A 27,041-nucleotide genomic window follows, 5' to 3' on the forward strand; every position below is an offset into this window, starting at 1 on the left:
GTCTTAATGTGGTTTTGAAGGTTCAGGTCAGAGTCCATCACTACTCCCAGGTTTCGGGCCTGATCACTGGTTTTTAGCTGTAATAACTGGAGCTGCGCATTGATTGTAGTTCGCTCCTCTTTAGGTCCAAAGATAATAACTTCAGTTTTTAAGCGTGACCAATGTGCCCGCACAAATTTTAATACCTAAATACTTGCATTTAATACTGATATTGGTTGCAGCTGTTATTTTCTTCAAATGAAGTGTTAAAAATAAAAAAATCTAAGAATAGTGTCTCGGTACTCATCAGGATCATGCAGCCACTTAAATCCTGTTTTTGTCCTAAAGTCTGTTTCAGGCTGTAAGTAGTCTAACAGTTGAAGTTTTCTATTGACTATACTTATCTGTTCTTCACAATAAACTAATTATAGGTGGGATTTAATTGTTACCTTTAATCCTGGTGATAGTCAGTTGCTAGCAGATTTAATCTGCTACAATGATGTAAGGTTAGTTGTTCTCTATATGCATTTGCCCGTTTGAGGAATAGTCTTTGGTAAGACCAGAGAACGTTGTGTGTACACTTGGAAAATATGAGCTTCCCTGTGCGTGTGAAGTGAAAGGCCTTTCCACCCCAGGTTGAGTTTGTTATTGTTAGCCTAGCCTGGCTTTAGCACTCTCACACAGCTGAGATGTTGTCTTTCCCACAAATTTATTATTTGAAGTTGTTACTACAAAAGGCAACATGGAGATGAGTGAAATAAAAGATAAGCTAGAATTTTTATATTTGTCTCAGTTTTTGACAGCCTTTTACCTGATATTTTTAGACAAGTGTGACACATCTGTTTGATTTTCAGTTAAAACAAAGAAAATACTTCTTGATTCTGCCACTGGTCTTTTTCACTTCCCCAATTTCTTTTAAGTAGTTTTTTTTTGTATATACAGAGGCCCTCTTCTTGACTTGTTTTGAGCTTCATTAGCTATGCACTCTGCATCTCAGCGCCCCTTTCAGTTCTTTGGCGAACAAAAGCAGCAACAATCCCTGAATCCAGGATTTATAGAGAAGCTGTTGTTCAGTTGGCTTGGCTCGCCAGACGGAATGTCTTTTAAGACCAGTTGGACAGTGGTATCTGATAGAGCCTGGCTTTACCCTCGCAAGACTTGACTAAAGTCTAAATTTGTTTATACTTTGGTCCCCAAAGTATTATCCGAGGCATTTTTAGTCTACTCAAAAACATTTGAAGTTAAAGGCCTAGCATTCCTTCAAGGAATGCATATCACCCACCGCCTTTTATGCTAGTGTAGGAGCAGATTATGAATCTGTATTCTAAATGGTTTAGGTCACATGATCTGTCAGCTATCTATTTAGGTTGCATCCGGTGATGCTGAGGACAGGTGTGTTCCACCCTAGAGGGGGAAACAGTTTTTGACCGCACACAACGCATACAATGCACGCAAGCAGAGCTACCGCTAACAAGTGAATGCTATTAGGATAGCTGAACTATGTATTCGATGTCACTGTCAACATGTTAAAGGGAATGACTTGTTGTACAAGGGAGACATGATGATTGCCGAATCATGGAAATAAATGGATTGATTACCTGCACTAACATCAAGGACGGCTCTCATTTCAAGTAGCGGCTTAAGTGATCGGCGAGTCAACTTTACCCCGGTGTACCACCTCAGGGGCTTAAAGCTTTGGCTTAGCCTCTACAACAAAGTCAAAAACTGTTTATGACAAGAACTGATCGTGGAAAGGAACTTTGGATGGCGTTTGTTTACGACGAGGGACGCAGACGGAGCCTGTGTGTTGGGACAGAGCGGCAGCTGATTGGCATCAGCTCATCTGCAGCCTGGTGACGTCGGACAGGATCGGCGTTCAGGAGGACATCTGGATTTCCTTGTTGCTGGATTTGAAATGCACGCATCGAATAGGTATGTGTAGCGCTACAATGGCCATCTGAAAATAAATCTAAATGTGTGCACACATAATGGCGTAAATCCAATGCATTGGTTGCTGACGTGGAGGAACAATTAACTTTGTATCAATTAACTGGTTGTGATCTATTAACTGACGGACTTTTATTATGGAGGATTGCATAGCGGATGTGGATTTACCAGCGGGTGCTAGTGCGCCATCTACTGCTGACAACCAGGACTTTCTGACCAGCAGTTGTGACACACAAACGGGCAAACGAGTGGTTAAACTTTCTGCTAAAGCAATTGCTGATCGGTTAGATCGATTGCAAGCTGGTAGAAAGGCTAAGCTAAATAAAGCTAGCAGTTTAAAGAAAAAGATACAAGAGTTGATGCAAAATGGTTTGGTTTCAGAAGTTCTAACGTCTCTTGATGGTTACATTGACTTGTGTGTTGAAATAAGATGCATGCATGATTCATTAATGAATTTATTGCCGGTTGAGGAGAAAGAAAAACATGAAATATGGTTTAAAGCAAAAATGTTGTTTACTGATGAATTTGCTGAAAATGTGAAAAGGTGGGTTAAATCAAAAGAAAACGATGAACCTAAAAATGAAAGTGCTGGTCATTTAAAAAATGGTGCTGATATTAATCACGGTGGGTTGGATAACGATGATATTAGACCTAATGATAGTGTTTCCAATGTGAGTAAACATTATAACAAAAGTGTTACCAGCAATCGGTCAAGTACAACTTCCTCTGCACAAATAAAAGCTGCAGCAGAGCGAGCTGCACTGGTTGCAAGAATGGCTGCTTTGAAGGAACGTCATGCACTGGAGGAACAGGAGCAACTGATAAAAAGGAAAAAGGAACAGCTTGAGCTAGAAACTGAGCTAGCTGCGTCCACTGCAAAGTTGGCAGTTCTGCAGGCTTCTGATGAACAGTGTCTTTCCCGTGCACCAACTGACGGAATGAACTCTTATTTTGAGGGGGAAAAAAGAAAACTGACATCAGATAAAACTCTTAATGTCATGGCAAAGGATTATAATCCTGCAGCATATAAAGTAACGCAGCAAAGAAATGCAGTACCAACACAAATCAAACTGCAAACAATGGATGTGAAACCAAAACGGATTGAAATGAAAAGTTCTGTGAGCAAGCAGCATTTTGATGCACATGATCAAATGGACTTTGAAAAATCACATGGTTTGCAACATGATGTAACAACTGCTTGTGAAAATCAAACCAGACAAAGGATAAGTCATCAAACTGATCAAGTTCAAAATGGAGATGCTGTCACTATCATGCACAAGCAAAATGAAATAACTGCTGCACTTGTGCATCAACAGCGTTTACTGTCTTTACCACCACGAGACATTCCTGTGTTTGAAGGAGATCCATTTCAATATAAAGCTTTCATTAAAGCATTTGAACAAGGAGTGGAAAACAAAGCCAGTAAAGCTGACTGTCTGTATTATTTGGAGCAATTCACTGCAGGACAGCCCAAGGAACTGGTCCGCAGCTGCCAGCATATGGATCCTGAATGTGGCTACATTGTAGCAAAGGGTCTTCTGCAGGAACATTTTGGCAATGAATACAAAATAGCAACTGCTTATATAAACAAAGCTCTGAACTGGCCATCAATAAAATCAGAGGATGTTAAAGCTCTACAAGCTTATGCTTTGTTTCTACGAGGATGTTGCAACGTGATGGAAGAACTTCATTATATGCAGGAGTTGGATATGCCAAGTAACATGAAAATGGTCATTTCCAAGTTGCCATACAAGCTCAAAGAGAGATGGAGAGCTGTTGCTCATGATATTTTGGAGTCATACGACCACAGAGCTCATTTTATTGATCTGGTTGTATTTCTGGAGAAACATGTGAGGATCTTGTCTGATCCCATTTTTGGTGACATTGAAGTGTATGCACCACAACATACAGCTGGCCTGAGGTCTTCCAGCAGCTTCAAGCTACAGTCAAGAATCAGAAGTAAAGGGAGTAGTTTTGCTACCACAGCAAGATCAGTGGATTACTCTGAAGATGGATCAAAGACACAAAAGCCATTCTGTCATTGTTGTTCATGTGCTCACCTTCTGGATAAATGCCAACAGTTTAAAAACAAGAAACACAGAGAGAAAATCTGTCTTTTGAAGGACAAAGGGATTTGTTTTGGATGCTTGTGTACTGGTCACATTAGCAGAGATTGTAATAAACGTTTAATCTGTGAAATTTGTGATCAACAACACCCAACTGTGTTGCATATTCCAAAGGCAAATCCTGAGCCTGAACCAATAAAAGAGCCAATAGGAGTTAAACCATCAACTCTTCCCCAGACATGTGGACATACAGGGGCCGGAAAGAGTCGCTGTATTCTGTCCATTATTCCAGTACAAGTAAAGTCTACCAAGGGAGTGGATGTCATACAGACATACGCCTTTTTAGATCCTGGTAGTACGGCTACATTTTGTTCACAACATCTTATGCAAAGATTAAACATCACAGGAAAAAGGACCAACTTTCTCTTAAAAACAATGGGGCAGGAAAAAGTTGTTACTGCTTATTCATTGTCTGGCATAGAGGTATCAGGGTTGAATGGAAACAACTTTTATCCTCTGCCAGAAGTGCTTACGCAGAAGCAAATGCCAGTCACTTCAGATAATATTGTTACTGCTGCAGAAATAGAAAGATGGCCTTATTTGTCAAAGGTTCAAATCCCCACCATAAAGGCCAATGTTGACTTGTTGATAGGAACCAACGCTCCCAAGATACTAGAGCCTTGGGAAGTGGTCAACAGTTGTGGAGATGGCCCATATGCTATAAGGACAGTGTTGGGCTGGATGATCAATGGTCCACTGAATGAAGATGGAAATAACAGCAGTACTGAAGTGAAGCCGCGTTCTGCTCTAGTGAACAAGATCTCTGTATCTAACTTGGAGTTTCTGCTCAACAATCAGTATGACCATGACTTCAACGAGAAAACCTCAGAGAAAATTGAAATGTCAAGAGAAGACATTCGTTTTATGGAAATCATGGAATCCTCATCAACTTTACAAGATAAGAGGTATTGTTTGAAACTGCCCTTTAAGAACACAGACGCTGTGCTACCAAATAGTTACTCTGTAGCCAAGCAGAGGATACTTGGATTAAGAAGGAGGTTTGTAAATGACCCTCAACTTCATAAGAAATATTCAAGTTGCCTCCAGGATGTCACTGAAAAAGGTTATGCCGAGCAAGTACCAGATCGACAGTTGAACGGTACAGTTGGGAAAGTATGGTACATTCCTCACCATGGTGTTTTTCACCCAAAAAAGGGTTCGTTACGAGTGGTGTTTGATTGTGGAGCCACTTATCAAGGAACATCATTAAATAAAGAACTACTACAAGGACCGAACCTTACCAGTTCCTTACTTGGAGTGCTCCTTCGCTTCAGGCAGGAGCCTGTAGCATTTATGGGTGACATTCAGGCCATGTTCCATCAGGTGAAGGTTGCAGAACAAGACAGAGACTTTCTGCGCTTTCTCTGGTGGCCAGAAGGAGACATCAGCAGAGAACTGAAAGTCTACAGAATGACTGTGCATTTGTTTGGAGCCGTTTCATCTTCAAGCTGCGCTATCTATGCGCTAAAGAAAACTGCAGATGACAACAAAGATGACTTTTCTGATCAAGCTGTTCTTGCTGTCAAGCAAAACTTTTATGTTGATGACTGCCTAATGAGTTTGGGTTCAGAGGAAGAGGCCATAAAAATGGTGAATGAACTAAATGCTCTCTGTAAAAGAGGTGGATTTCAGTTGGAGAAATGGATCAGTAACAGTCGAGCAGTGTTGCAGTCTATCCCAGAAGAACACTGGGCAAAGGATTTAAAGGAGCTCAATTTGGATCGAGATGACCTCCCAGCTGAAAGAGCTCTAGGTCTACTGTGGTGTGTTGAGTCAGACTCCTTCAGATTTCAGATGGAGATGAAACATCAATCTCTAACCAGACGTGGCATGCTGTCCATCACCAGTTCAGTATACGATCCTTTGGGCTTTCTGTCTCCAGCCATCCTTCCTGCTAAGATGATGCAGCAAGAGCTCTGTAGGAGGAGCTGTGGATGGGATGATGTCATCCCACTGGATATTTTGAAACAGTGGGAACAGTGGTTGGAGGAGGTCAAGTTACTGACTTCATTCAAAGTAGCAAGATGTATGAAACCAAAGGATTTTGGGAACCTCATACATTGCCAATTACATCATTTTGCTGATGCCAGTAAAGATGGCTATGGGACTGTAACATACATCCGGTTGAAAGACAACAAAGATCATATTAACATAGCTTTCTTACTAGGAAAGGCCAGAGTGGCGCCTTTAAAAACTGTGACGATCCCAAGACTGGAACTTACAGCCGCCGTTTTGGCTGCAAGAGTGGATGTGATGCTAAAGGCAGAGCTTCAAATGCAGCTGGATAAATCTGTGTTTTGGACGGACAGTACATCAGTTCTGAAATACATCAACAATGAGGATAAACGTTTCCAAACCTTTGTGGCAAATCGGATCTCAACAATAAGAGAGATTTCAAGCCCTTCCCAATGGAGGCATGTTGGTTCTAACGACAATCCAGCCGATGCTGCATCAAGGGGAATGAAAGTAACGCGTTTTCTGACCAATCACAGTTGGATTGAGGGCCCCAGCTTTCTGTGGAAGCCTGAAGGATTCTGGCCAGAGAATCCCATTGATAATAAGATGGACTCCAGTGATCCAGAGCTCAAAAGGGATGCTCTTGTGAACTGTGCTGCCGCTGATTCAATTAAGCCCACTGATGTTCTCATCAACTACTTTTCCGAATGGAGGAAACTCAAGATTTCCGTTGCTTGGTTTCTCAGACTGAAAACCCATTTGCTGCAGCTCATTAACCAAACAGCTCATCTGAAAGACCCTGATCTTAATAATGGGCTAGTGAAAGGACAAAGGGCTGCATTGACATCAAAAGGCAACGCCTTAAAGCCCAAGGATCTGTTGGAAGCTGAGTTGGCCATTGTACGCTATTGTCAGCAGCAGAGGTTTGGAGATGAAATTTCCTGCTTGGTGTCCAAGACTGGAACAGTAAGCAGACAGAGTTCCATCTATAAACTGGACCCTATGTTGGATGATGGGCTGTTGAGAGTTGGAGGAAGGTTAAGTAAAGGAGCAATGCCCATTGAGGAAAAACACCCTCTTATTCTCTCCAAAGATCAGCATATCTCCAGGCTCATTCTTAAATACATTCATCAGTTGTTGGGACACAGTGGACGAAACCATACTCTGTCAACTCTTAGGAGGAAGTATTGGATCACCAACGCAAATGCAGCAGTGAGAAAAATCATATCTGAATGCCGCAATTGCAGACGTTTTAATGGGAGAGCTTTGGAGCAAAAGATGGCGGATCTTCCAAAAGAGAGACTTGTTCCTGATTTGCCTCCATTTACGAATGCTGGAGTGGATTATTTTGGACCTGTTGAAATCAAGCAAGGCAGAAAACAATGCAAACGATATGGTGTAATATTTACCTGTATGACAAGCAGAGCAATACATTTGGAGGTAGCAAACTCCCTCGAAACAGATGCCTGCATCAATGCAATACGCCGTTTTATCAGCAGAAGGGGTCAAGTTGTTCACATCAGGTCGGACAATGGAACCAATTTTGTTGGAGCCGAACGGGAGTTGAGGCAAGCTCTCGCCTCACTGGACCATAAACGGATACAAGATGCTCTTACTCCATCTGGAATTGAATGGAGTTTCAATCCACCAGCAGGATCCCATCATGGTGGAGTGTGGGAGCGTATGATACGCCTTGTTAGGCGCATCCTCAACTCAGTTTTAAGACAGCAACGATTGGACGATGATGGACTTCATACTGTTATGTGTGAAATAGAGGCCATATTGAATGATCGTCCAATAACAAGGCTATCAGATGAGCCAAATGATTTGGAACCTCTCACACCAAATCATCTGCTGCTACTAAAAGGAAAACCTGCCTTACCACCTGGGCTGTTTGAACCCTCAGATATGTATGTGAAGCGTCGTTGGAGACAAGTTCAATACATCTCAGATTTATTTTGGAAACGCTGGATTAAGGAGTATTTGCCCCTATTGCAAGAAAGACAGAAGTGGAATCAACAGAAACAAAATTTGAAATCTGGAGATGTCGTCGTCGTCATGGATTCATCTGCCCCATGTGGCTCCTGGCCTCTTGCCAAAGTAATAGCGGTTTTCTCTGATAAAAAAGGCATGGTGCGATCTGTAAAACTACAAACAAAGAACAATATTATTGAAAGACCTGTTACCAAACTTTGTTTGATACAAGGGGTGTAAATTAACAGATATGTGTTCATTTTGCTCCTATTGTTGTTGTATATAATTGTTATGTCTGCCTGCCATAACAATTAGGGGCCGGTGTGTAGGAGCAGATTATGAATCTGTATTCTAAATGGTTTGGGTCACATGATCTGTCAGCTATCTATTTAGGTTGCATCCGGTGATGCTGAGGACAGGTGTGTTCCACCCGAGAGGGGGAAACAGTTTTTGACCGCACACAACGCATACAATGCACGCAGGCAGAGCTACCGCTAACAAGTGAATGCTATTAGGATAGCTGAACTATGTATTCGATGTCACTGTCAACATGTTAAAGGGAATGACTTGTTGTACAAGGGAGACATGATGATTGCCGAATCATGGAAATAAATGGATTGATTACCTGCACTAACATCAAGGACGGCTCTCATTTCAAGTAGCGGCTTAAGTGATCGGCGAGTCAACTTTACCCCGGTGTACCACCTCAGGGGCTTAAAGCTTTGGCTTAGCCTCTACAGCTAGAGTTTTAGACTAAGATCATCTTAATGTTATCCACATAATCATGCAATATCGCAAGATGTCAGAGCATTTGTTGGGATTGGCACGCATTAATGTTTGTAACATTGATTGAATTATAGACATTTTTGTGGTTTTTTTTTTTAAGGTCAGTCAACTGGGATGGCCATCTTGATTGGGGTTGACTCCAAACATTCATCAGTTGAAGATGTACATCCAGTGCAAGCTTCATTAAAATTAGTTTAGTGGTTCATAAGCCATTTTGTTAACAAACACAGGCGTAAACATTTGCCCTTTGGTGGCAGGCGATGACAAACATAGGCTTTATAAAGAGCATGTGTGGATTGTGCTAAATAAACTTCATTCTGACTGTCTATTATTGATCATGAATCCCACAAAAAAGTACCTGGCCTTGTTTTTTAAAGGCCTTACTTTTGTTTTCACAGAAGCGTAGACATCGCTGACCTCACTCAGCTTTCACCTAACAAGCATTGTGTGAGGTCAAAGTAGAAGGCACAAACTTTTGAGTTGAACTTTTGTTTTTAGGATTGGTAGTTTTAGATGATCTTTGTCCCACAGAACTTGTCACTTTTGTAATTTACACAAACTGACTGAGACATTAAATATGGCCTAAATACACATTTGCAATTGCACTTTGACCACTCAGACCCTGTCCAGACAGTGTGCTAACATATGTCCCGAATAATGCGTTCATAAGTGCATGCTAATAATAAGTGTAGTTTTAAATATGCGTGTTCAAACATGTTAGTCTATTCCAACACATGTCCTAAGTGTCCACTTGTGATCCGAGCTCAGTTACTCGCTCTATATGCAAATAAACACTCAGCCTGTCATACAAGCAGCTGTCAGCTGAGCAACAAACAGAACATCAGCAGGTCCTTTGATGCTAGTTAAATACGTTAATTAATGTAGACATAAAATGGTTCAAATTCAATTGAGTTATATCAACTGTGGGATTTTTTTTTTACAGACACTTCAAAAAGCTTGGTTATGTAACAGACATAACCAAGCTTTTGAAGTAAGCATACAATAATAGATTTGTGATTTTACTACCCTCAGCATCAATGCAGCTCTGCTAATAAAGACACACAGCTAATGTTTTGATCCCTTAAATTGAGATAGTTCATCAGTGGGCTGTTAGATTTTTTTTTTTAACAAAACTTTGCTGTGTACACATTTACTGTAAGTGGGTGCTCATATGACATAGCACTGGAAAGTTAGGATTCTCTGATTTGATTGATGCAAAGTATTAAATGACACAGTGCCAATCTAAAAATTCACAAACATGTTTATTAATTTGCAAGTATTGAAACAAAGCGATTACGTATCCTCTCTGGCTTGGGAACGCCTTGGGATCCTGCAGGAGGAACTGGAGAGTGTCTCTGGAGAAAAGAATGTCAGGGTTTTCCTCCTGTACCTGTTGCCTCCGCGACCCGACTGCAGCTAAGCGATAGAAGATGGATGGATGAAACAAAGCACTTTCTTATATTTTAATTGTTATTAGTAACTGTTTCTGGACTAGTCATAGGCTATTGATCGGGTTCTAGGTATACTATGGTGTTAAAAAAACACAATGTCCCTTTTTATGTTGGCTAAGGTTCCTTAGTGGTGGCAGCCATCTTTAATTGGACTGACTCCAAAAGTTACTCAAGTGAAAATGTTCATCCAGTAATTACTTTCTTAGAGTTTTAATAAAATCGATCCAGCGGTTTATGACATATTTTGCTAGATGTTTACCTCCTTTGGCAGCTCAGAGGCTCAACAGCATCAAGTTGACTTGCACTCTCCACCAAGATGGCAAAAGGCATCTAAGGCCAACCTTGGTCTTTTGTGAAGGGGGGGGTGAGATTTACATGGGTAAATAAGCTTAGCTAACCTAAATTCTCCCTTTCTTATCATCAATTTTACGTAAATCTTTTTCTATTTTTAAGTTCTACCTTGTCTGTACTTTTTTTTTTTTAGATTTGCTATTTACAAAAAAGGGCTTATTTTATTCAGTAGCACATATTTATCTGTAACCTGATGGGTGGCAGTTTGACAGTTTCATCTCTAGATGGGGTTAAAATGAAGGGAAGTCTTTTTTTTCCTGGTGTGAGGAGAGACATGCACTTCCTAGTGTACAATGATTTCATCAAGAGATCAGAAGGCTGTCTTTCTTGCAGCACTTTGACCCTTACTGAGAGTATGATTACCATATGACTACAGAGCTGTGTATTAGGTTGGACGAAGGTTTACAAGAGTTTGTGGGTGAGTGTTCAGTTAAACTTTTCATTTTAACATCAACATTTAAACCTGCTCTTTTACAAATTAACATAGATCAAACTTTATTTATTGCATTTTCTTATGGAAACAGCAGGTAGGAACATGTGAATGGTTCCCTGCTCGCACTTCTTTTTTGCATTGTCGTCTACTAAATCAAAACCCTTTCTGGTATTTCTTCCTCTCTGATTTTCTTAGATGAGTGTATATATGGTTTTAAAGAAAGATAGTAGTCATATTTTTACCCTCTGATAAGATTACATGTTGTCTATATGCTTTATTTGACAGTGTTAGCATCCAGTGGTTTTGAGACATTTTGCTAACAGTCAGACACGTAACACACACACACACACACACGCACAGGGGCATCTTCCTTTGCCTTTCAGTTCCAGCTGAGTTTAAAAAAACAAACAAACAAAAAACAGCAACCATGGCTATTTGTTTGAAGTAAAAAAGTAAAATTTCCACGTAAAAAGTGAACTGTTGAAGGTGGTTTATAGTGGAACACGTAACATCTTTTCTTTACTCTCATGATGCAGTACTTACACATCTAACTTTTGTTGGAATGCAAACAAGTCATTTAAGATATTGATTTTTGGAAACCAAAAGACAAACTGATTTGTCATTGCTGACTGAAGCTGGAGCTGGAGCTGGAGCTGCAGCTGCATCGATCCACTCAATACGAACTGGGGGTGCTGTCTAATAAAACTGTTTATGTGGCACTTCAAGAGTGCTGAGATACAGATATGTTTCATCAACATTTAAATACCTTGTTTACATAAACATAAGCTTTGCATGCTAGGGAGATGGCTTTAAGAGTTGTCTGATTCATGTTAGACCGAGCCCTGTGAAAAAGAAAAAAATGGCTGTTTTTATGCAGTTTTATTTAAGAAACTTAAAGGCACGTGATTCTTCTCCATTCTCTGAAGGTGGCGACAGATAAGGTGGCAGGAAAGTTGAGTTCTACTTTCTCATGGGTGAAGAACTCTGTGTCGCTCACGGTCAGTCAGATGGCTAGCCAGGTGGCCACACCCACATCCCTGCAGACCCCTGCTACCTCCTCCTCCACGTCTCTGTCCTCGCCTGCCCTTTCACCGTCCTCGCCAGTGCAGCTCAGTCCTGATGATGAGGTGCTGCTTGCAAAGCTGGAGGAGCAAAACAGGTAAGCAGTCTGCCTGAAGCTTTTCTCATTTTGGCTTTGTAGTTTAAGTGTTTGAATTAAACAGAACGTGAAACAATGTAGGCCTTTAAAAGAATGGGTAAATTTTGTGGGTTATGTGGGAAAAGAACAGATGTATAGAAGAAATCTGCTTTGTGGGCAAACAATCTGAAGAGATGTTTTGGGGTTTTAAAATCTTAGTCACAATAAGTCAGAGGGGATTGGGGAATCAGTGTTAGGAGAAAATACTTGCATTGAAAGGCTTTTGTTTAAAGGGTTGCTACTTATACTGTAGACAAACTGCAGGCAGTGAAAGCTTATTTTGCATCATCTAGCGCAATTCTGGTTCTCAAGGGCCACTACCGTGCATGTTTTAGATGTTTCTCTGCTTTGAAAAACCTGATTTGAATAAGTGAGTGATTAACAGGCATCTGCAGAACTTGACCTGCTGATGAACAACTAAAATCTCCAGGATAGTGGCCCTCCAGGACCAGAATTATACCTCACTGATGTAGAGGTAGATGGATTCAGCAATCTGCATCGACTGTGCCTGAGCATAACAAGTCAATTATAATGCAGGCACATCCGTGAGCAGCACAGGGTGGTTACACTCAGCACTGCGGCCCTGTGTTTATGTGCTTTCTGTGAGACGGGTGCTTTCAACAGCAGTAGGGTTTTTTTCCTTTTCTTTTTTGGGGGCACAACACCAGCAAACCCCCAATAAAGTCAACCAGAATAATATACTAACTTAAAAAAGAATGATATAGCTTTAATAAAAAATTGTAATGCCTTAACTTGTACCTTTTATATATTTTACTGGTTAGATAAGATATTTTAATTTTAGCGAGGAAAAAATGTAACTTTAATCTTGGAATAGCATTCATAACAAGCCTTCAGTCAACTATATCTCAGGTAGGAATGTTTATAGGTCTGTATCAGGCCTCAGTGCTAAATTATTAAAGGTCATAGTAGGGGTGTAACATGATCTCAAAGGAGTGTAGCAAGATTAAAATATCACAGGATTTCTCAAGTTGAAAACTGTCTTGTCAACCTCCAAAACCCTTCTCCTAACTTTGTTGGGTGAAATTAGCACTAAAGATGTTGCCACCACTTAAAATCATTTTGTGTAGTAGTACTGTAGTTTGAACACAGGCCAGGTCAGGCACTAGGACCGTGCAGTACGTCCCTCATGCAAAGTGAGTGTAGATTCCCTCACCGCCCTCATGCAGCTTCTTCTGCAGCTACATGCTGAGAGGAAGAGTCTCTGTCGTGCATTAATTTATTTCGAAACAGAACAGACTTAATGATGAGTTCACACAGTGATTTGTCAACTACGAAGCAGAGAAAATTAAGTTTCAACTTTTATCTAGCCTTTAAGGCTGGGTTGTGACAAAAATGTACTTATATCACCTTTCTAGCAAATCAGGCTACTCCAAGTAATTTACAACACTATCTGCCCTCATTTACCCATCCACAGACATATTCGTACTACAGCTCTACAAGGATAATCTGAATAAATCATTCTATAGAGACTAATCTCTATAGAATCAGCTTTAGGTTGCATTCATATATCAATGACATCTGTGGCAATGAGGGGTTCAGTGTCTTGCCCAGGGACACTTTGATGTGAGTACTGCTGGGAATCGAACGTCCAGCTCTTTCATTTGAGGATGACTGCTCACACCACTGAGCCACAGCAGCCCCATAAAATCAGCGTGAGTTGTTTAATTATTTGTTCATCAGAGTGAACACCTTTTCTCTGTGATGTAAATAATAAAAAAATAAATATGCAGTGAAGTTTCCCTTTAATGTCCACTTCAGTCCTTAGTTTTTACAATTCAGACTTTCAGACAAACGCCTGTCAGAGCTCATCACAACTACACTGTGAACTTATTTTATACAGATTATTGTTTTGTGTTTTCATTTGTAATTTTAAGTTAAAATGTTTGCATCTGTCAAAATTTTCATTAAAGGTTTTTATCTGTTTTGGTGCCAGGAGTTAAAATGTTAATTTTATTAAAGATCAGTTAAAGAAAAAATAATGTAATCAAAAAAGAAGTCATAAAATATTTTTGTTTTAGAAAACCCCAGAAACTCTGGTTTGACTGGATTAAAAAAGTGTTTTGGAAGTTATTTTAATATTTCTGTGTGACTATTTTGACATGGGAAATCTGAAAAACATGGCAAATTTAATTATATTTAAACAAAAAAATAGGCCAACCCGATTGAGGGGGCCCTTGATCAGGTTTTTATTCTTTTATTCTTCAAGGGTGAAGATCTAATCTTGTCTCATTCTCATAAATCCAGGATCTTTTCTCATCCCGTCTCATGAGATGAGTGTCTCCATACACCCCTCAGTCATAGTATTGACAAGCTCCAGCATTATCAACTCTACTTTTGATAATGTAGTTTCTCTCCTTCAGAGGCTGCGTGTGAGGCAGAGTAGCTCTTAAAAACTGGCTGCAGCAGCTCTGTGTTCATGCTCTGTTCTATTTCTGTTTCAAAAATAAACAAACTGGCTTTATATATCAGCTTTCAGCTGCCCTGAAGTGCTGTGTAACCGTCAAGTTAAATGGCACATCAGCCCCTTTCAGCATGACCAGCTGCCTTTTATATTAGTGAAGAAATTAAACGTAGCAAGACGGCCCATGCTAATTTCATGTGAAGTTCTGAATCAATCAACTCATTCTCCGAATTAAAAATAAGATGCTATGAGTGGACATTCATTATTCTGTGCTGGTAGACCTTGTCGGTACTAGACAGGTTTTGAAATTCAGAAGTTTGAAAAAGCTGTCAGGTTGGTTTCTTCAAATACTTCCCCAGGAAATAAAATCCCGATTAGTCTGTTGGGTACAGTGTAAACATTTTCAGTAACATTTAGTTTATCCAACTTAATCTTTAACTTAAATAATAAATACACCTGATTAAAATGTGCACCATGTAGACCTTTAATTTATAATTTTATTAAACTTTCAAAAAGTTGTGTAATACAAGTGCTTAAATATTAGTTAAAATGTCAGGCCATTATTTAAATTTTGATCCTAATCTGCTAGTTATTTTGTGCATGGGGATTTGTGCTCACCTTGACACCCACACAGCCTAAGGCCCTTGTTTACCTGTGAACAATCCCTGAAAATGTAAAGATTTTCCAATGTTGATTGTAAAAAAGTTACAGATTTACACAATACTGCTTTGATCACAATCACTGTTTGTCAAGACTGCAAAAACTAATGGATCCACTGTAATTTTCATGCCAGGTCACCAGCCGGCGCTGTGATTTTTGTATTTAACAAGACCTGCATGCACACAGACACTTCAGTCTCAAGAATGAAAATAGTTACATCCAAAATGGCAAGTGCACGTATGCTTGTTTGGACTGACAGTTTTTGTAGAATGTGAGAAATGTGCCTCCGCTGACCCAAAAGAAGATGAAGCACATCTGTGTTCTGTGTCAGAAGATCTGATAAGTTGAAAAGAGTGAGCAGCACAAATAGCACTCTGCTATCCACCGTTGTTACTGTTGTTCATTGACATGGGCAAGCACAGGAAAAAAAAAAACTGTTGCAGCTGTTCATAGTGCGCATGCACAGTTTCACACCAATGCTGAGCTTTTCCAAAAACAACTACTCTGAGGCCTGGATTCAAGAAGTTAGGGTGTCAGAGAAAACGATTGCTGTTGTTTTGTACACAAAGGGCCGAAACACAACAGAAGTGTTAGGGTTTCAGTTAAAAACAACATTGTGTAAACGGGGTCTGAGTCAGTCCCTACCATCCCCCTTCTTAACTGCACGCAGACACTTGAATGACACTCAGCAGGTCGTGACTTGCAAACCAGCTAACCAGAGAAAATTAGTGGTAAATAGAAAGGAAGAACATTTAACACTGCCAGGAGAGGAATTTTTTTTATTTTTGTTTTAGTTGTCAAAGGTGCTCTTGTTTCAACATTTTAGCAGGTTCAAAATACAAAATTGTAATTTAGTATTGACATTGTTATGCTAGGTAATTTTCTGTTTTCTGGTCTGTTTTGGAGTGATTTTGTATTTGTCCCTAACTGGAGTAATTCTAGTAAGGAGAATGTTGTAGACTTCCTGGATTTCCTTCTCATTCATTCAACTTTATTTAACCACATGACATGTAGCACATGTCATAAAACAATGATCAAAAACAAGTAACAATATAGAGTAAAACATACAATTATTTAACTTGAGTAAATGGTTTTCAACTTGATGCTTGTGCAGAGTTGTGGCACAATAATGATTTTTACCAGTGACTAAATGATAAATGGCCTGCACTTGTATAGCGCTTTATCTAGACCCCAAAACGTTTCACACTACAGTCATTAACCCATTCATCCACACATTCACACACTGATGTAAGCTACATCGTAGCCACAGCTGCCCTGGGGCGGGCTGACAGAAGTGAGGCTGCCATCACACCGCGCCACCGAGCCTCTGACCACCACCAGTAGGCAAGGCGGGTGAAATGTCTTACATATTTTATAAGGTGCGAGAGTCTGGTTTGCATTGCCTGCAGTAAGTTGGACCTCTTCAGAGTGAGAGCTGGACTTCACCAGAGCTGCCCATTGTCACCCATTCTGTTCTTGACTCTCATGAACAGAATTTCTCGGTGTTGCCAAGGGTCGCGGAAGGTCTGGTTCAGTGGCCTCAGGATTCCTTCTCTTCTATTTGCAGATTATGTGGTCCTGTTGTGCTGTGCTGTGGTCTCCAAATCACACTGGAGAGCTTTGAAGCCAAGTCTGAAGCGGTTGGGATGAGAATCAGCACCTCCAGATCTGAGGTCATGGTCTTCAGTCAGAAAAGGGCAGACTGCTCTCTCCTGGTTGGGAGTGAAGTGCTGCCTCAAGTGGAGGAGTTTAAGTATCTTGGGGTTTTGGTCATAAGTGAGAGAATAATGTCATTCAAGATTGACAGATGGATTGGTGCAGCTTCTGTACTGTACTCTGTTTACCAGTCAATCTACATTCCTACCCTCACCTATGGTCATAAACTTTGGGTAGTGACCAAAAGAATGAGATCATGGATACAGGCAATTATAATGAGTTTTCAATGCAGGGTAGCTGGGTTCTCCCTTAGAGATGGGGTGAGAAGTTCAGTTATTCAAGGGACTCAGAGCAGAGCCGCTGCTCTTCAACATCGAGAGGAGCCAGTTGAGGTGTTTTGGACATCTGATAAGGATGCCCCCTGGACACTTCCCTAGGGAGGTGTTCCGGGCATGTTCAGCTGGGAGGAGACCCCAGGGAAGACCCAGGACATGCTGGAGAGACTGTCTCTTGGCTGGCCTGGGAACGCCTTGGAAGAGCTGGAACAGGTGGTTGAGGAAAGAGATGCCTGGGCTTCCATGCTCAAGCTGCTGTCACCACGACTAGACCCAGGAACAAGCTAACAAGATGATGGATGGATGGATGGATGGATGGATGGATGGATGGATAGATGGGTTCTGTGAAGCTCCAGTTGGAGCAGGAGTCAGCTGCAGATGTTAACTGCAGATGTTGTGGATAATGTAACTTCACTCAAGTAAAAGTAAAACAAAGTATTTTAGTAACACACTGCTCTTTATGTTTTCCTTCAATCATTCATGTTGTCTGAATCAAATGTTTCATGTTAGTTTGTTTTGGAGTTTTGTTGTTGTTGTTTTATTTCTGTCTCAGCTTCCATATGTACAAATTGTCTGCAGATATTACACTGCCCCTTCCTTGGAGATGGCCATGTGAATTATTTCCAAAACAAAACATTTGCTGAGCAATCAAATTGCAGTTTTAAAAAATTGGAACAATGTCAGCTTTTTATTTTATTCATTTATTCGTGTATTTATTTACCTGTAGAATGTTTTTGCTTTATTCTGCTTTTTTTGTTTATTAAAATCTCAAATTTGAGCCTTTTTTTGTCTTTTTTTTTCCCCCTATTTTTTATTTTCCTCCTCCTTTCATTGCAGTTAAAGTAACATAAGCATGTTGTCCATCTGTAATAACTGAGACACTGTGACTGCAGAGCAGTACGTGGTCACAGGGATCAAACAAATCTTTTAATCAAAGAATTTTCCTTGAGCATTTTTAGTAACTGAGTTATTGGAGTTACTCGATGAATTGTTTCAGCCCTAGTTGCATCTGTCACTGTTGAAACAAATCTTCCAGCAGTGGGTCGGGGGGTGCTGTAACTGCAGAACAATGCAGCTGATGTGGTCACTGTTCACATTAAGCAATGCTCTGTTGAAAGAGGATGAAATGCCCCACTGTTGCAAACTTTGTGAATCCTTTCTCAGATTGTTTTCCTATCAATAGTTGTGCGCTTTGTGTCAGCATTAAAATCAATGATGCATTGTAGTGTTGGAGACACATCTAACTCCAGAGAAAAGAACAGCAAAATGCTGAAACCAGAGTTTGTCTACCTGTCAGGAGGACCAACAGTTTCTACTTCTTCAATTAGCCTATTTTTGAGGTATCTTTTATAATGTAGATGTTGGAAGTAAAGACTTAAACATATAAAGATTTTATCAAGCGGTCATCACTGTGCTTACAGGAGCAAGAAAGAGGACTTTGGTATTACTGTTTAAATGACAGATACTGTAGTTGCTTACCAAGTGGCCTTTGGACCCTGCAGATGAGATAAAAGGCATGAGCAGTTGTCCTGTAGTGTGACACAGATGACAAAGTCCTGCATTGACAGCTATAATTGGTAAATCAGATGTGCTAGAGCTCCTGAAATCCTAGAAACCTGAGAAATGTGGAATACATCATGAATTTTTCTTGGTAAGGTGTTTCATGACTTGTTCTGCTTATTTAAAAAGAAAAAAGATAAAGTTTTTGCTCTCATAGAAGAAAAAGTCATTTGTAATGTTTTGTTTTTGTATTAATTTGCTAAATATTAATTTTAAAAAAACAAACACTCCAGCCATTCACCTCAGCTACTGGTTTCTTAAGAGAATTTTGCTTTAGGCATGTTGACATTTAGCCATAGTTTGTATTTGCAAAGCCTCACTTACGTTTGACGAGTGGTGAATTATTAGCAAAGTGAATCTCCGTTTAAGATCATGTGTAAAAGCCTTGTACTGACATGTGTGATCGTTTGGAGGAACTTAATGATGTGAGGATTTTCAAAAGTACCAATTTACATATATTATGGAGTTTTACAATTTTATTATCGTTTTTAATTTGTGTCAGAGCTGAATTAAAGGACAGAATTACTGTTGCATGTCCTTTGTTTAGGGCCATTCTTTTCACTCCTTCTCACATGACCTATTTTAGATGTAACTCCAAGGCATTCTGGGAGCCACTCGGTGTCATCATAAGCTCCGGTGGAAAGACCTCAGACTGTTTCCAAGATCAGGTGTCTGAGCTTTTGTTTTCAGGTCATGAATGCCTCAATGGGACACAGGCTGGCAGTCAGGGCTTCGTTTGTCAGTGTGCTGTTCTTTAATTGGGCCACTGTCAGTGACTCTAACAAACTGAGAAAAATTATGTCTGCCCCAAAAACATGCTGAGAAACACACAGATCAAGGTTTTAGCCTTAATAAGTCACCTCACATCATGCCAGGGAAAATGACTTTATACTTTATTTCATAATATCAGTGTTTGTTGTTTTTGTCTAAACATTTAATCTGATCAGTAATAACATGCAAACTGATGTGATATTATGAGTAAGAGCATTTCTAGGGCTTTAATTAACTAGCATTTGGCTTATCCCCTATTTATTATTAGTTATTTCTTATGCCTAGATGGTTGTTAAGTTTCTCTTGAAATTTTTATCTTAAATAGTTGAGAGTTTGCTTAATTGGTAATTGCTAATTCTTTGATTTATGCATTGGCTTATTTGCAAGTCATAAATCCACAGTATCGAACTATAAAGCCCATGGTAAATAAGTAATTTAACTTTCAGCATTAACCTGGAAATAATGGCTGCTTTGATTGAAACACTTGATGCAGTTTGTGTCTTTTCCTCACTTCCACTTTACAGGTTAGTTGGGACTAAGTCTAGATATAGTAGAATTATACAAGGTGTTGCAATATATCTTTTTATCTGTCAGGGTGAAGTCTAATGATTGTTGAGAGGGAAAAAAAAACTTATTTTACTGCCTTTGGATGTCTTTGTTCTCCTTTAGACTGTGAGCATGTTCTAGTTGCTGTATTTGCACTGTAACCTTCTGGGTGCACTGGAACAACCCGAGCAGTTTGATGCACTTGTTAAGTAAAAGAAAAAAACAAACCAAAACAACTACAAGTTTTTCATTTTCTTGTTAAGAACATGCAGTCTGCCTGTGCTCACACTGAGTTTGATATGGTTTGATACTGATAACATTTTAATGTATGAACAGTAACAAAAGCTGAGTTGTGCATTATTCTTTATGAATATTGTGTAGATTGCAAAGGACTGAAACTAGCCATGCCTTAAAATCTCATTTTGTATGTTGTTCCAGTAAAATCTAGAATAAAATTTGGCAAAGTTTATTTCTTTTAATAAAAATCTTTAAATGTTTTATTTTTATTGCTTGTGTGTTTTTCTAGCTATTGTGCTAAAACTACTTTTTGCCCTCAAATTTGTAAAAGGTTAATATTGTGACTAATCACATTCAAAATGAGTTTTTACAGTTTTTAAAATGTTGCTCTTTTCTTCATTTTAGGCTTCTGGAGACAGACAGCAAGTCTCTACGCTCCATGAATGGCTCCCGGCGAAACAGCGGCTCCTCGTTGGTTTCCAGCTCATCCGTCTCCTCCAACCTCTCCCATCTGGAGGAGGACACATGGATTCTGTGGGGGAGAATCGTTAACGAGTGGGAGGAGGTGCGCAAAAAGAAGGAGAAGCAACTTAAGGTGAGGCTAGTTCCTGTTACTACCTTTTAGAAGTGACAGTCCGTTCTTATTGAAGGTAGTATCTCATTGAGCTGCAACTGTTGAATATTAGTTGGAGACTCAAAATAGCAAGAAACAAGGCAAATTCTCAGTTGAAGTTTTACTGAATTGAGTGTTTTTAACCACTTGAGCTTGGTTGTAGACATCCTCTTAAATATATATATTTTGTACATAGCCAGAGACCCTTGTAGACTCTTTTGCACAGCCAGTTTGTAAAAATCACAACTTATTTTGTGTGCACAGCTTGTAAAACTCTCTTCTAGGCCGTGGACATTTTTTCATTGCCCACCTTCACTCACATTGTACCCACTTTGACCCGCTTTGTACCCACCTTGGCAGCCTCCCACATGTTTTTAATTTAATCTACTGGAGTACACTTTAGAAATTAAAATTAGCATATTGGGACCATTTTGCTTAAATTATCATTAATCCTTTGCATGATTAGAGTTGGGGATATTCAACTTATTTAAGGGGAGAACATCGGTTCTGATGTCAAGCACTCAGTCCTGGCATGGTCCTCTCCGGGGCATGGCAGGTGGGGAGTTTGACTGAGGTAGTACATCTTTCCAACGGTAATGCAAGTGTCATATCTGCTGTGCCTCAATAAAATTTCCTAATTACATTTTAGAAATACCCACAAAGCTGTTTGCTCATGCAGTTTCAGGGTTTCTGCAGGGTGTTAAAAAGTCACAAGAAATCCCTAATTTAATAATCTCAGTCTTAGGCCTTAAAAAGTGTTAAATATTTCCAGATTTTCTGTTTTAGGAATAAAATATATTTAAATTTGTACGTTTATTCATTAATTTCTTTAAGCAACTGTTTACTTAACAAGTAATAATTTTAATCTTATTGCGCTGTTGACTTTCAGTGCAAAAGAATCGGGTTCCTTTGCTCTGATCTGGTTTGTTTTTTTATTCAATGAGTTCAATAATTTGGATTGAATTTAAATGAAAAACAATGGATTTTATTACTTTGAAAAAGATTTTACATTGAGAAATTCATGTAGGTCCTAAATTTGATACATGGTAGTCTATAAAGGTCTTTAAAAAGTCTTAAATTTTACTTACCAAGGCTTGCAGAAACCCTCATGTAGGTGGTATTTACTTATTCAGATTGCAAATCTTACTCCAATATATGCTTTACTTGCAGAGCTTAACAAACATTACCTAAAAAAATTAATTTTGTTCTGATTGTGCAACTCAGATCTGGCACACTCAGAACACTTTGCCCAACCAGGAGGCACGCTTTTGAGTCCCGACGCACTGAGACAACCTGCACCAGTTTGACCATTAGTTGCACTTTTTTTTTTACATGTTCAAATGTTGAAAACTCAAGACTGTGCACCTCTGCGATTCATGTGAGGAATCCCCACAAACATTTTGAGACATTTTGGAGACTTCCTCGCAAATTCCAGTCGCTAACTAGTCTTCACATTCTCCAGCAGACACATTTCATCTGTCTGCTGAAGGTGAAGACATTTCTAAAGTCCTTTTATAAATTATAAAGGTTCAGTTTTATGTCTGTTTATTTTAGGCATCTCTTTGACAAAAGTTAATGCTCACTGTCAGTACATCTGTGTTGTAGAGAAAATGAAAGTTCTTACATTACTTTATGTGCACAGAAATGACTGTGCCCTTTTTTTTCCTGACACATGTATTTTGCATCACACTCTGGACCAAACACGACAATAGCTCTAACTGTGTGAATGTTTACTGCATCTCCAGCTATCTCTGTCCTGGCTAGCCCTGCAGTGTTGCCCTTGAACTTGTTTCAGTTCTTGACATTTAATGTTAATTTTAGGATGCCTGCTTTTACAGATACTCTGTGGAGCCTTGTGATAATTCTGTTCCTAGTAGCTGTAAGCAATATTCTAATTTAAACGGCGTATCTTCAGTGCACAAGTCCTAAACAGCAAGAACTGGTAGTTTCCTCATTCAAAAATGCAACAGCAGTAAATTATTGTTTTGGACCATTTGAGCATCTAATTGATATGTTTCTCAGCCAGCTGCAGTTAACATACAACTCATGTGGAGCTCGGCTGTCTGTGAAAAGAGGGAGAGTTTTTGTTGTTTTGAACATTGCGTGTTTAAATGGGGAAGTGTTACAATGAGCTTATAAACATGCATGGTGTTATTATGTAATTTAACAGAAGTAGTGGTCAACTGATGGTTCAGCAAGGCTGAGGCATTATTCATAACTGCTGAGGCCTCCACAAAATTGACGTTTTCTTCCTCTTGGTTTACAAAGAAACCAAGTTTTTGCTGCACAAAAAAAGGAACCTTTAGTATTTTGTGCTTGTCAGCAAAACCTGACTCTTGTGTTTTTGTTTTCCATAAATTCATATTTCATATAACAAATATACTGTTGTTCAGTATAGTAAACTGTCACAGTGAGGTTTTTCTTGTATACATTTTTGCATTGTGAATATATTAGTGGGTGTGAAATATAAAGGTGATTAAAGGAATGGTGTGGCCCAGAAAGCAGCTTTTGTTTAAGAGTCAAGATATGAAATGGTGCATTGTTCTTTTACAGAACAAAGCACAGTTTGTCTTGTTTAACTATGCTGAGGAGAGAGGGATCCCCGCTGAAGGTCTGTGTGTGTGGACCTCTGGTCCAGATGCTCCCTGGACTGACCAAATACACACACACACACACACACACACACACACACACATATACAGGAAAGCAGGAAAGACCACTGTTCCCTGTCCGCAGAGGAAATTGCTTAATAAGCTTATATCAGCATTAATGGAAACAAATTACTGTTTAAAATGTTTTATATACCGTACATTAGCGGATTTAACAGTGGAAACTAATAATGAGATACAGACATGTAATGCAGTTTTAACAAATAAAGATTTTTTTCTTCCTAGACAGATGCATTCTTATGGTTTATTTTCTTCACATCCAGATGTGAAACATTTAAACTCCCAATTACTGTATCAGGACTAAAGCTAGACTAAACAGTAGTTTTAGTGTTGTGGTTTTCCTGACACTATCTGTCATTCCAATTCAAGATGGCCACCACAGCTAATCAGTATTAATCAACACAATAATGACAATAACGCATACAATTTTACAGATATTGAGCTGAAATTTGTTGTAGTAATAGCTGAGACTCATCCTTGACACAAACTCTGAGCATGACATCTCGAGCTATTGTATAAAATTGTGCATAATGTTTTTTTTTTTCAAGGTTTGGACAAAATATCTCCAGCTGTCATTTCACAGAATTGGATGATCTTAGTCTAAAACTCTGGTAATGTGCATTCTTTCAAGGAATGACTGGTGATGTCTAACGCATAAAACTACAGTTTTTTTTGTTCTCCTAAATATTTAATTTATTACTGTTCAAAGTGCAGATTTTATTGTCAAATGGCATCACCACATACCTCACCCACTCTGCTCCAGGCCCACAAGCCCAAGACAAATGCTAAAGTATCTGTGATGTTTTTTCTGCAGGATCTGGTGAGAAAAGGGATTCCTCACCACTTTCGGGCCATTGTGTGGCAGCTGTTGTGTAACGCCCAAAATATGCCCATCAAAGACCAGTACTCAGAACTCCTGAAGATGACGTCGCCGTGTGAGAAGCTGATACGTAGAGATATCGCTCGCACTTATCCTGAACACGACTTCTTCAAGGAGAAGGACAGTTTGGGCCAGGAAGTGCTCTTTAATGTCATGAAGGTACAACTCCTCTTCTGTCTTAGGAACATGTTGTTATTCTAACAAACTGATAATTATGCAATCTGATAACACAAACTGATATTAACCAATAGTTTGCAGTGAGGTTTGTGTAAATCTAATCTTCTACTTCAGGCCTATTCTCTGGTGGATCGTGAGGTCGGCTACTGTCAGGGGAGTGCCTTTATTGTGGGCTTGCTGTTAATGCAGGTAACATTACATTCACCACAAATGTTGCAAAAGCTCTACAGTCCCCCTGCTCCTTGCAAATAGCATTGTGTGACTGAATATCACTCAAATTTGTACATCTTTATCATTTTCTCCAGATGCCTGAAGAAGAGGCATTCTGCGTGTTTGTGAAGCTGATGCAGGACTACAGGTTACGAGAGCTCTTCAAACCCAGTATGGCAGAATTAGGACTTTGCATGTACCAGTTTGAAAGCATGATCCAGGTAGGCGCGTCATGCTGAGTATCCAACAAATGCTTTGTCAAAATTCGTGTGACGTGAATGTTGTGATGATGTGAATTTTCTCCCTTCACAGGAGCATCTCCCTGAGCTACATATACATTTCCAGGCTCAGAGCTTTCATACCTCCATGTATGCCTCTTCATGGTTCCTCACCATCTTCCTCACCTCGTTTCCTTTGTCTGTCGCCACGAGGGTCTTTGATATCTTTATGTGTGAGGTTAGTGAAAAGGAGAAAAATAAAAAGCGACTTCAAAAAAAAAATTAGACATTGTCTACAAAACAATCATCACCATCATGAAACAATTCTCACCCCATTAATATGCAGTAGTTTAATGCAATTATTTATGTATTCACAATAAAATGTACTGCCCCTTTAATGTTTATATGAGAAGCACTTTTATTGTACAAAAAGAACTGTTTCTTTTCTCTGGCTAAAAACAAAAACTTTTCTTTTTAAAAGCACTGGAATGCATTTTTCTTAGCAGCAGATTTTTTAAAACACTAAGAAAGCTTTGAATGATTTGTTGAACTAAAACAGTTGTTGGTGTGTTAAAAAAAATAATGATGAATTTGTGTATTTAATTGTTGGAATTTTATTATTTCACCATATAATAAAACACTTTCAGGTGAATAACTGTGGTTATATCATAAAACATGGAATTTAGAAAAATAAAAACAGAAAAAATGAAATTTAGAAATAAAGACAAATTGGGTTGCATAGAGTACTATAATTGTGCCAGTCTACAAAGAAATATTATTTTTGCATATCCGGTTTATTAACTGGGCTTGCATTTTACGCTTATGTTTATACATTAGATCAGGTATTTTCACAGCTCTAAATTTCCTTGCTTTTGCCTATGATCTAAAAGGGAAATAGGGTAACCATTAAAAGAAAGGTGGTGCATTAGTGCCACCTACTGCAGAAATTAGAACATACAGCCCACTTCTACAAGTAGTGTGTTTTATCACCTGGGTTATTTTTAATGCTCTGTCTCTTTAAAAACAAACAAACAACAACAACAAAAAAAATTCACTGCATCCTGAGGTTTTTTTTATTCATGAGGATCTCTGATTCCAGGGTTTAGAGATTGTTTTCCGTGTTGGACTGGCCATCCTTCAGATGAACCAGGCTGAACTCATCCAACTTGACATGGAGGGAATGTTACAGGTAAATTGTCATAATGTAACTCTTAGGAGGGTCAGATTTCAGGCGAATCGTACACTTTGTTTTCAGGGAGTAACCTCCACCACACCCAGTTAATTGATACATGTGTCCAACCCGCTCATACCTGTGGACATGCTAACTCTGAATGCAGCACTCTGAGATCAAGCAGTGATGAACAACAGAGTGCACAGTGGCCTGGCTCTTATCCAACCTCTGTTTCTTTCTTTTTCTTCAGCACTTCCAGAAAGTCGTCCCACATCAGTTTGACAGCGAGCCAGATAAGGTCATCCAGACTGCATATCAAGTCAAATACAATGCCAAGAAAATGAAGAAGTAAGCACAGCTCTCTTGTTTTAGGAACTAGTCTCCTCTTTATTTCCATCGTCTTATTCTTTATTTTGTATTACACTTGGGAAATGGAAATATATTTGACAAACTTTTTTGATTATAATTGAACACGTAGTTTCCTAAATTTTAAGTATTCAGCCTCAACTGTGAAAAACAGCCTTTAAATATTTTGTATTTTTGGAAATCATTTTTAAATTATCACAAGTATTACTACCCCCATTTTGTTTTTGGTTTTTTTCCTCAGGTTAGAGAAAGAATACACTACAATCAAAACAAAAGAGATGGAAGAGCAGGTGGAAATAAAGGTTTGTGGTTATAATTCAAATGTTTGTCTGAAATGCCCCAATATCAT

General features: G+C 39.2%; 1 protein-coding gene across 5 annotated transcripts in view; it reads left to right on the forward strand.

Annotated features, from left to right (window-relative positions):
* The window catches only part of evi5b (ecotropic viral integration site 5b), a 56,324-nt gene that overhangs the window by 8,487 nt on the left and 20,796 nt on the right, over positions 1-27,041 (forward strand). For 3 of the 5 annotated variants that reach the window (XM_017433727.3, XM_017433726.3, XM_017433731.3), the window contains exons 2-10: positions 11,930-12,162; positions 20,794-20,983; positions 24,485-24,709; positions 24,842-24,916; positions 25,033-25,158; positions 25,250-25,393; positions 26,255-26,344; positions 26,577-26,674; positions 26,934-26,994. In XM_017433727.3, coding sequence (XP_017289216.1) covers positions 12,011-12,162; positions 20,794-20,983; positions 24,485-24,709; positions 24,842-24,916; positions 25,033-25,158; positions 25,250-25,393; positions 26,255-26,344; positions 26,577-26,674; positions 26,934-26,994 — 1,161 coding nt within the window. In that variant the 5' untranslated portion in view covers positions 11,930-12,010. Of the gene's footprint in view, positions 1-10,883; positions 10,989-11,929; positions 12,163-18,835; positions 18,926-20,793; positions 20,984-24,484; positions 24,710-24,841; positions 24,917-25,032; positions 25,159-25,249; positions 25,394-26,254; positions 26,345-26,576; positions 26,675-26,933; positions 26,995-27,041 lie in introns of those variants that run through there. The other 2 variants (XM_017433728.3, XM_017433729.3) reach the window with 2 other exon arrangements.

This window comes from Kryptolebias marmoratus, linkage group LG24 (genome assembly GCF_001649575.2).
Source record: "Kryptolebias marmoratus isolate JLee-2015 linkage group LG24, ASM164957v2, whole genome shotgun sequence".
Classification (NCBI taxonomy): domain Eukaryota; kingdom Metazoa; phylum Chordata; class Actinopteri; order Cyprinodontiformes; family Rivulidae; genus Kryptolebias; species Kryptolebias marmoratus.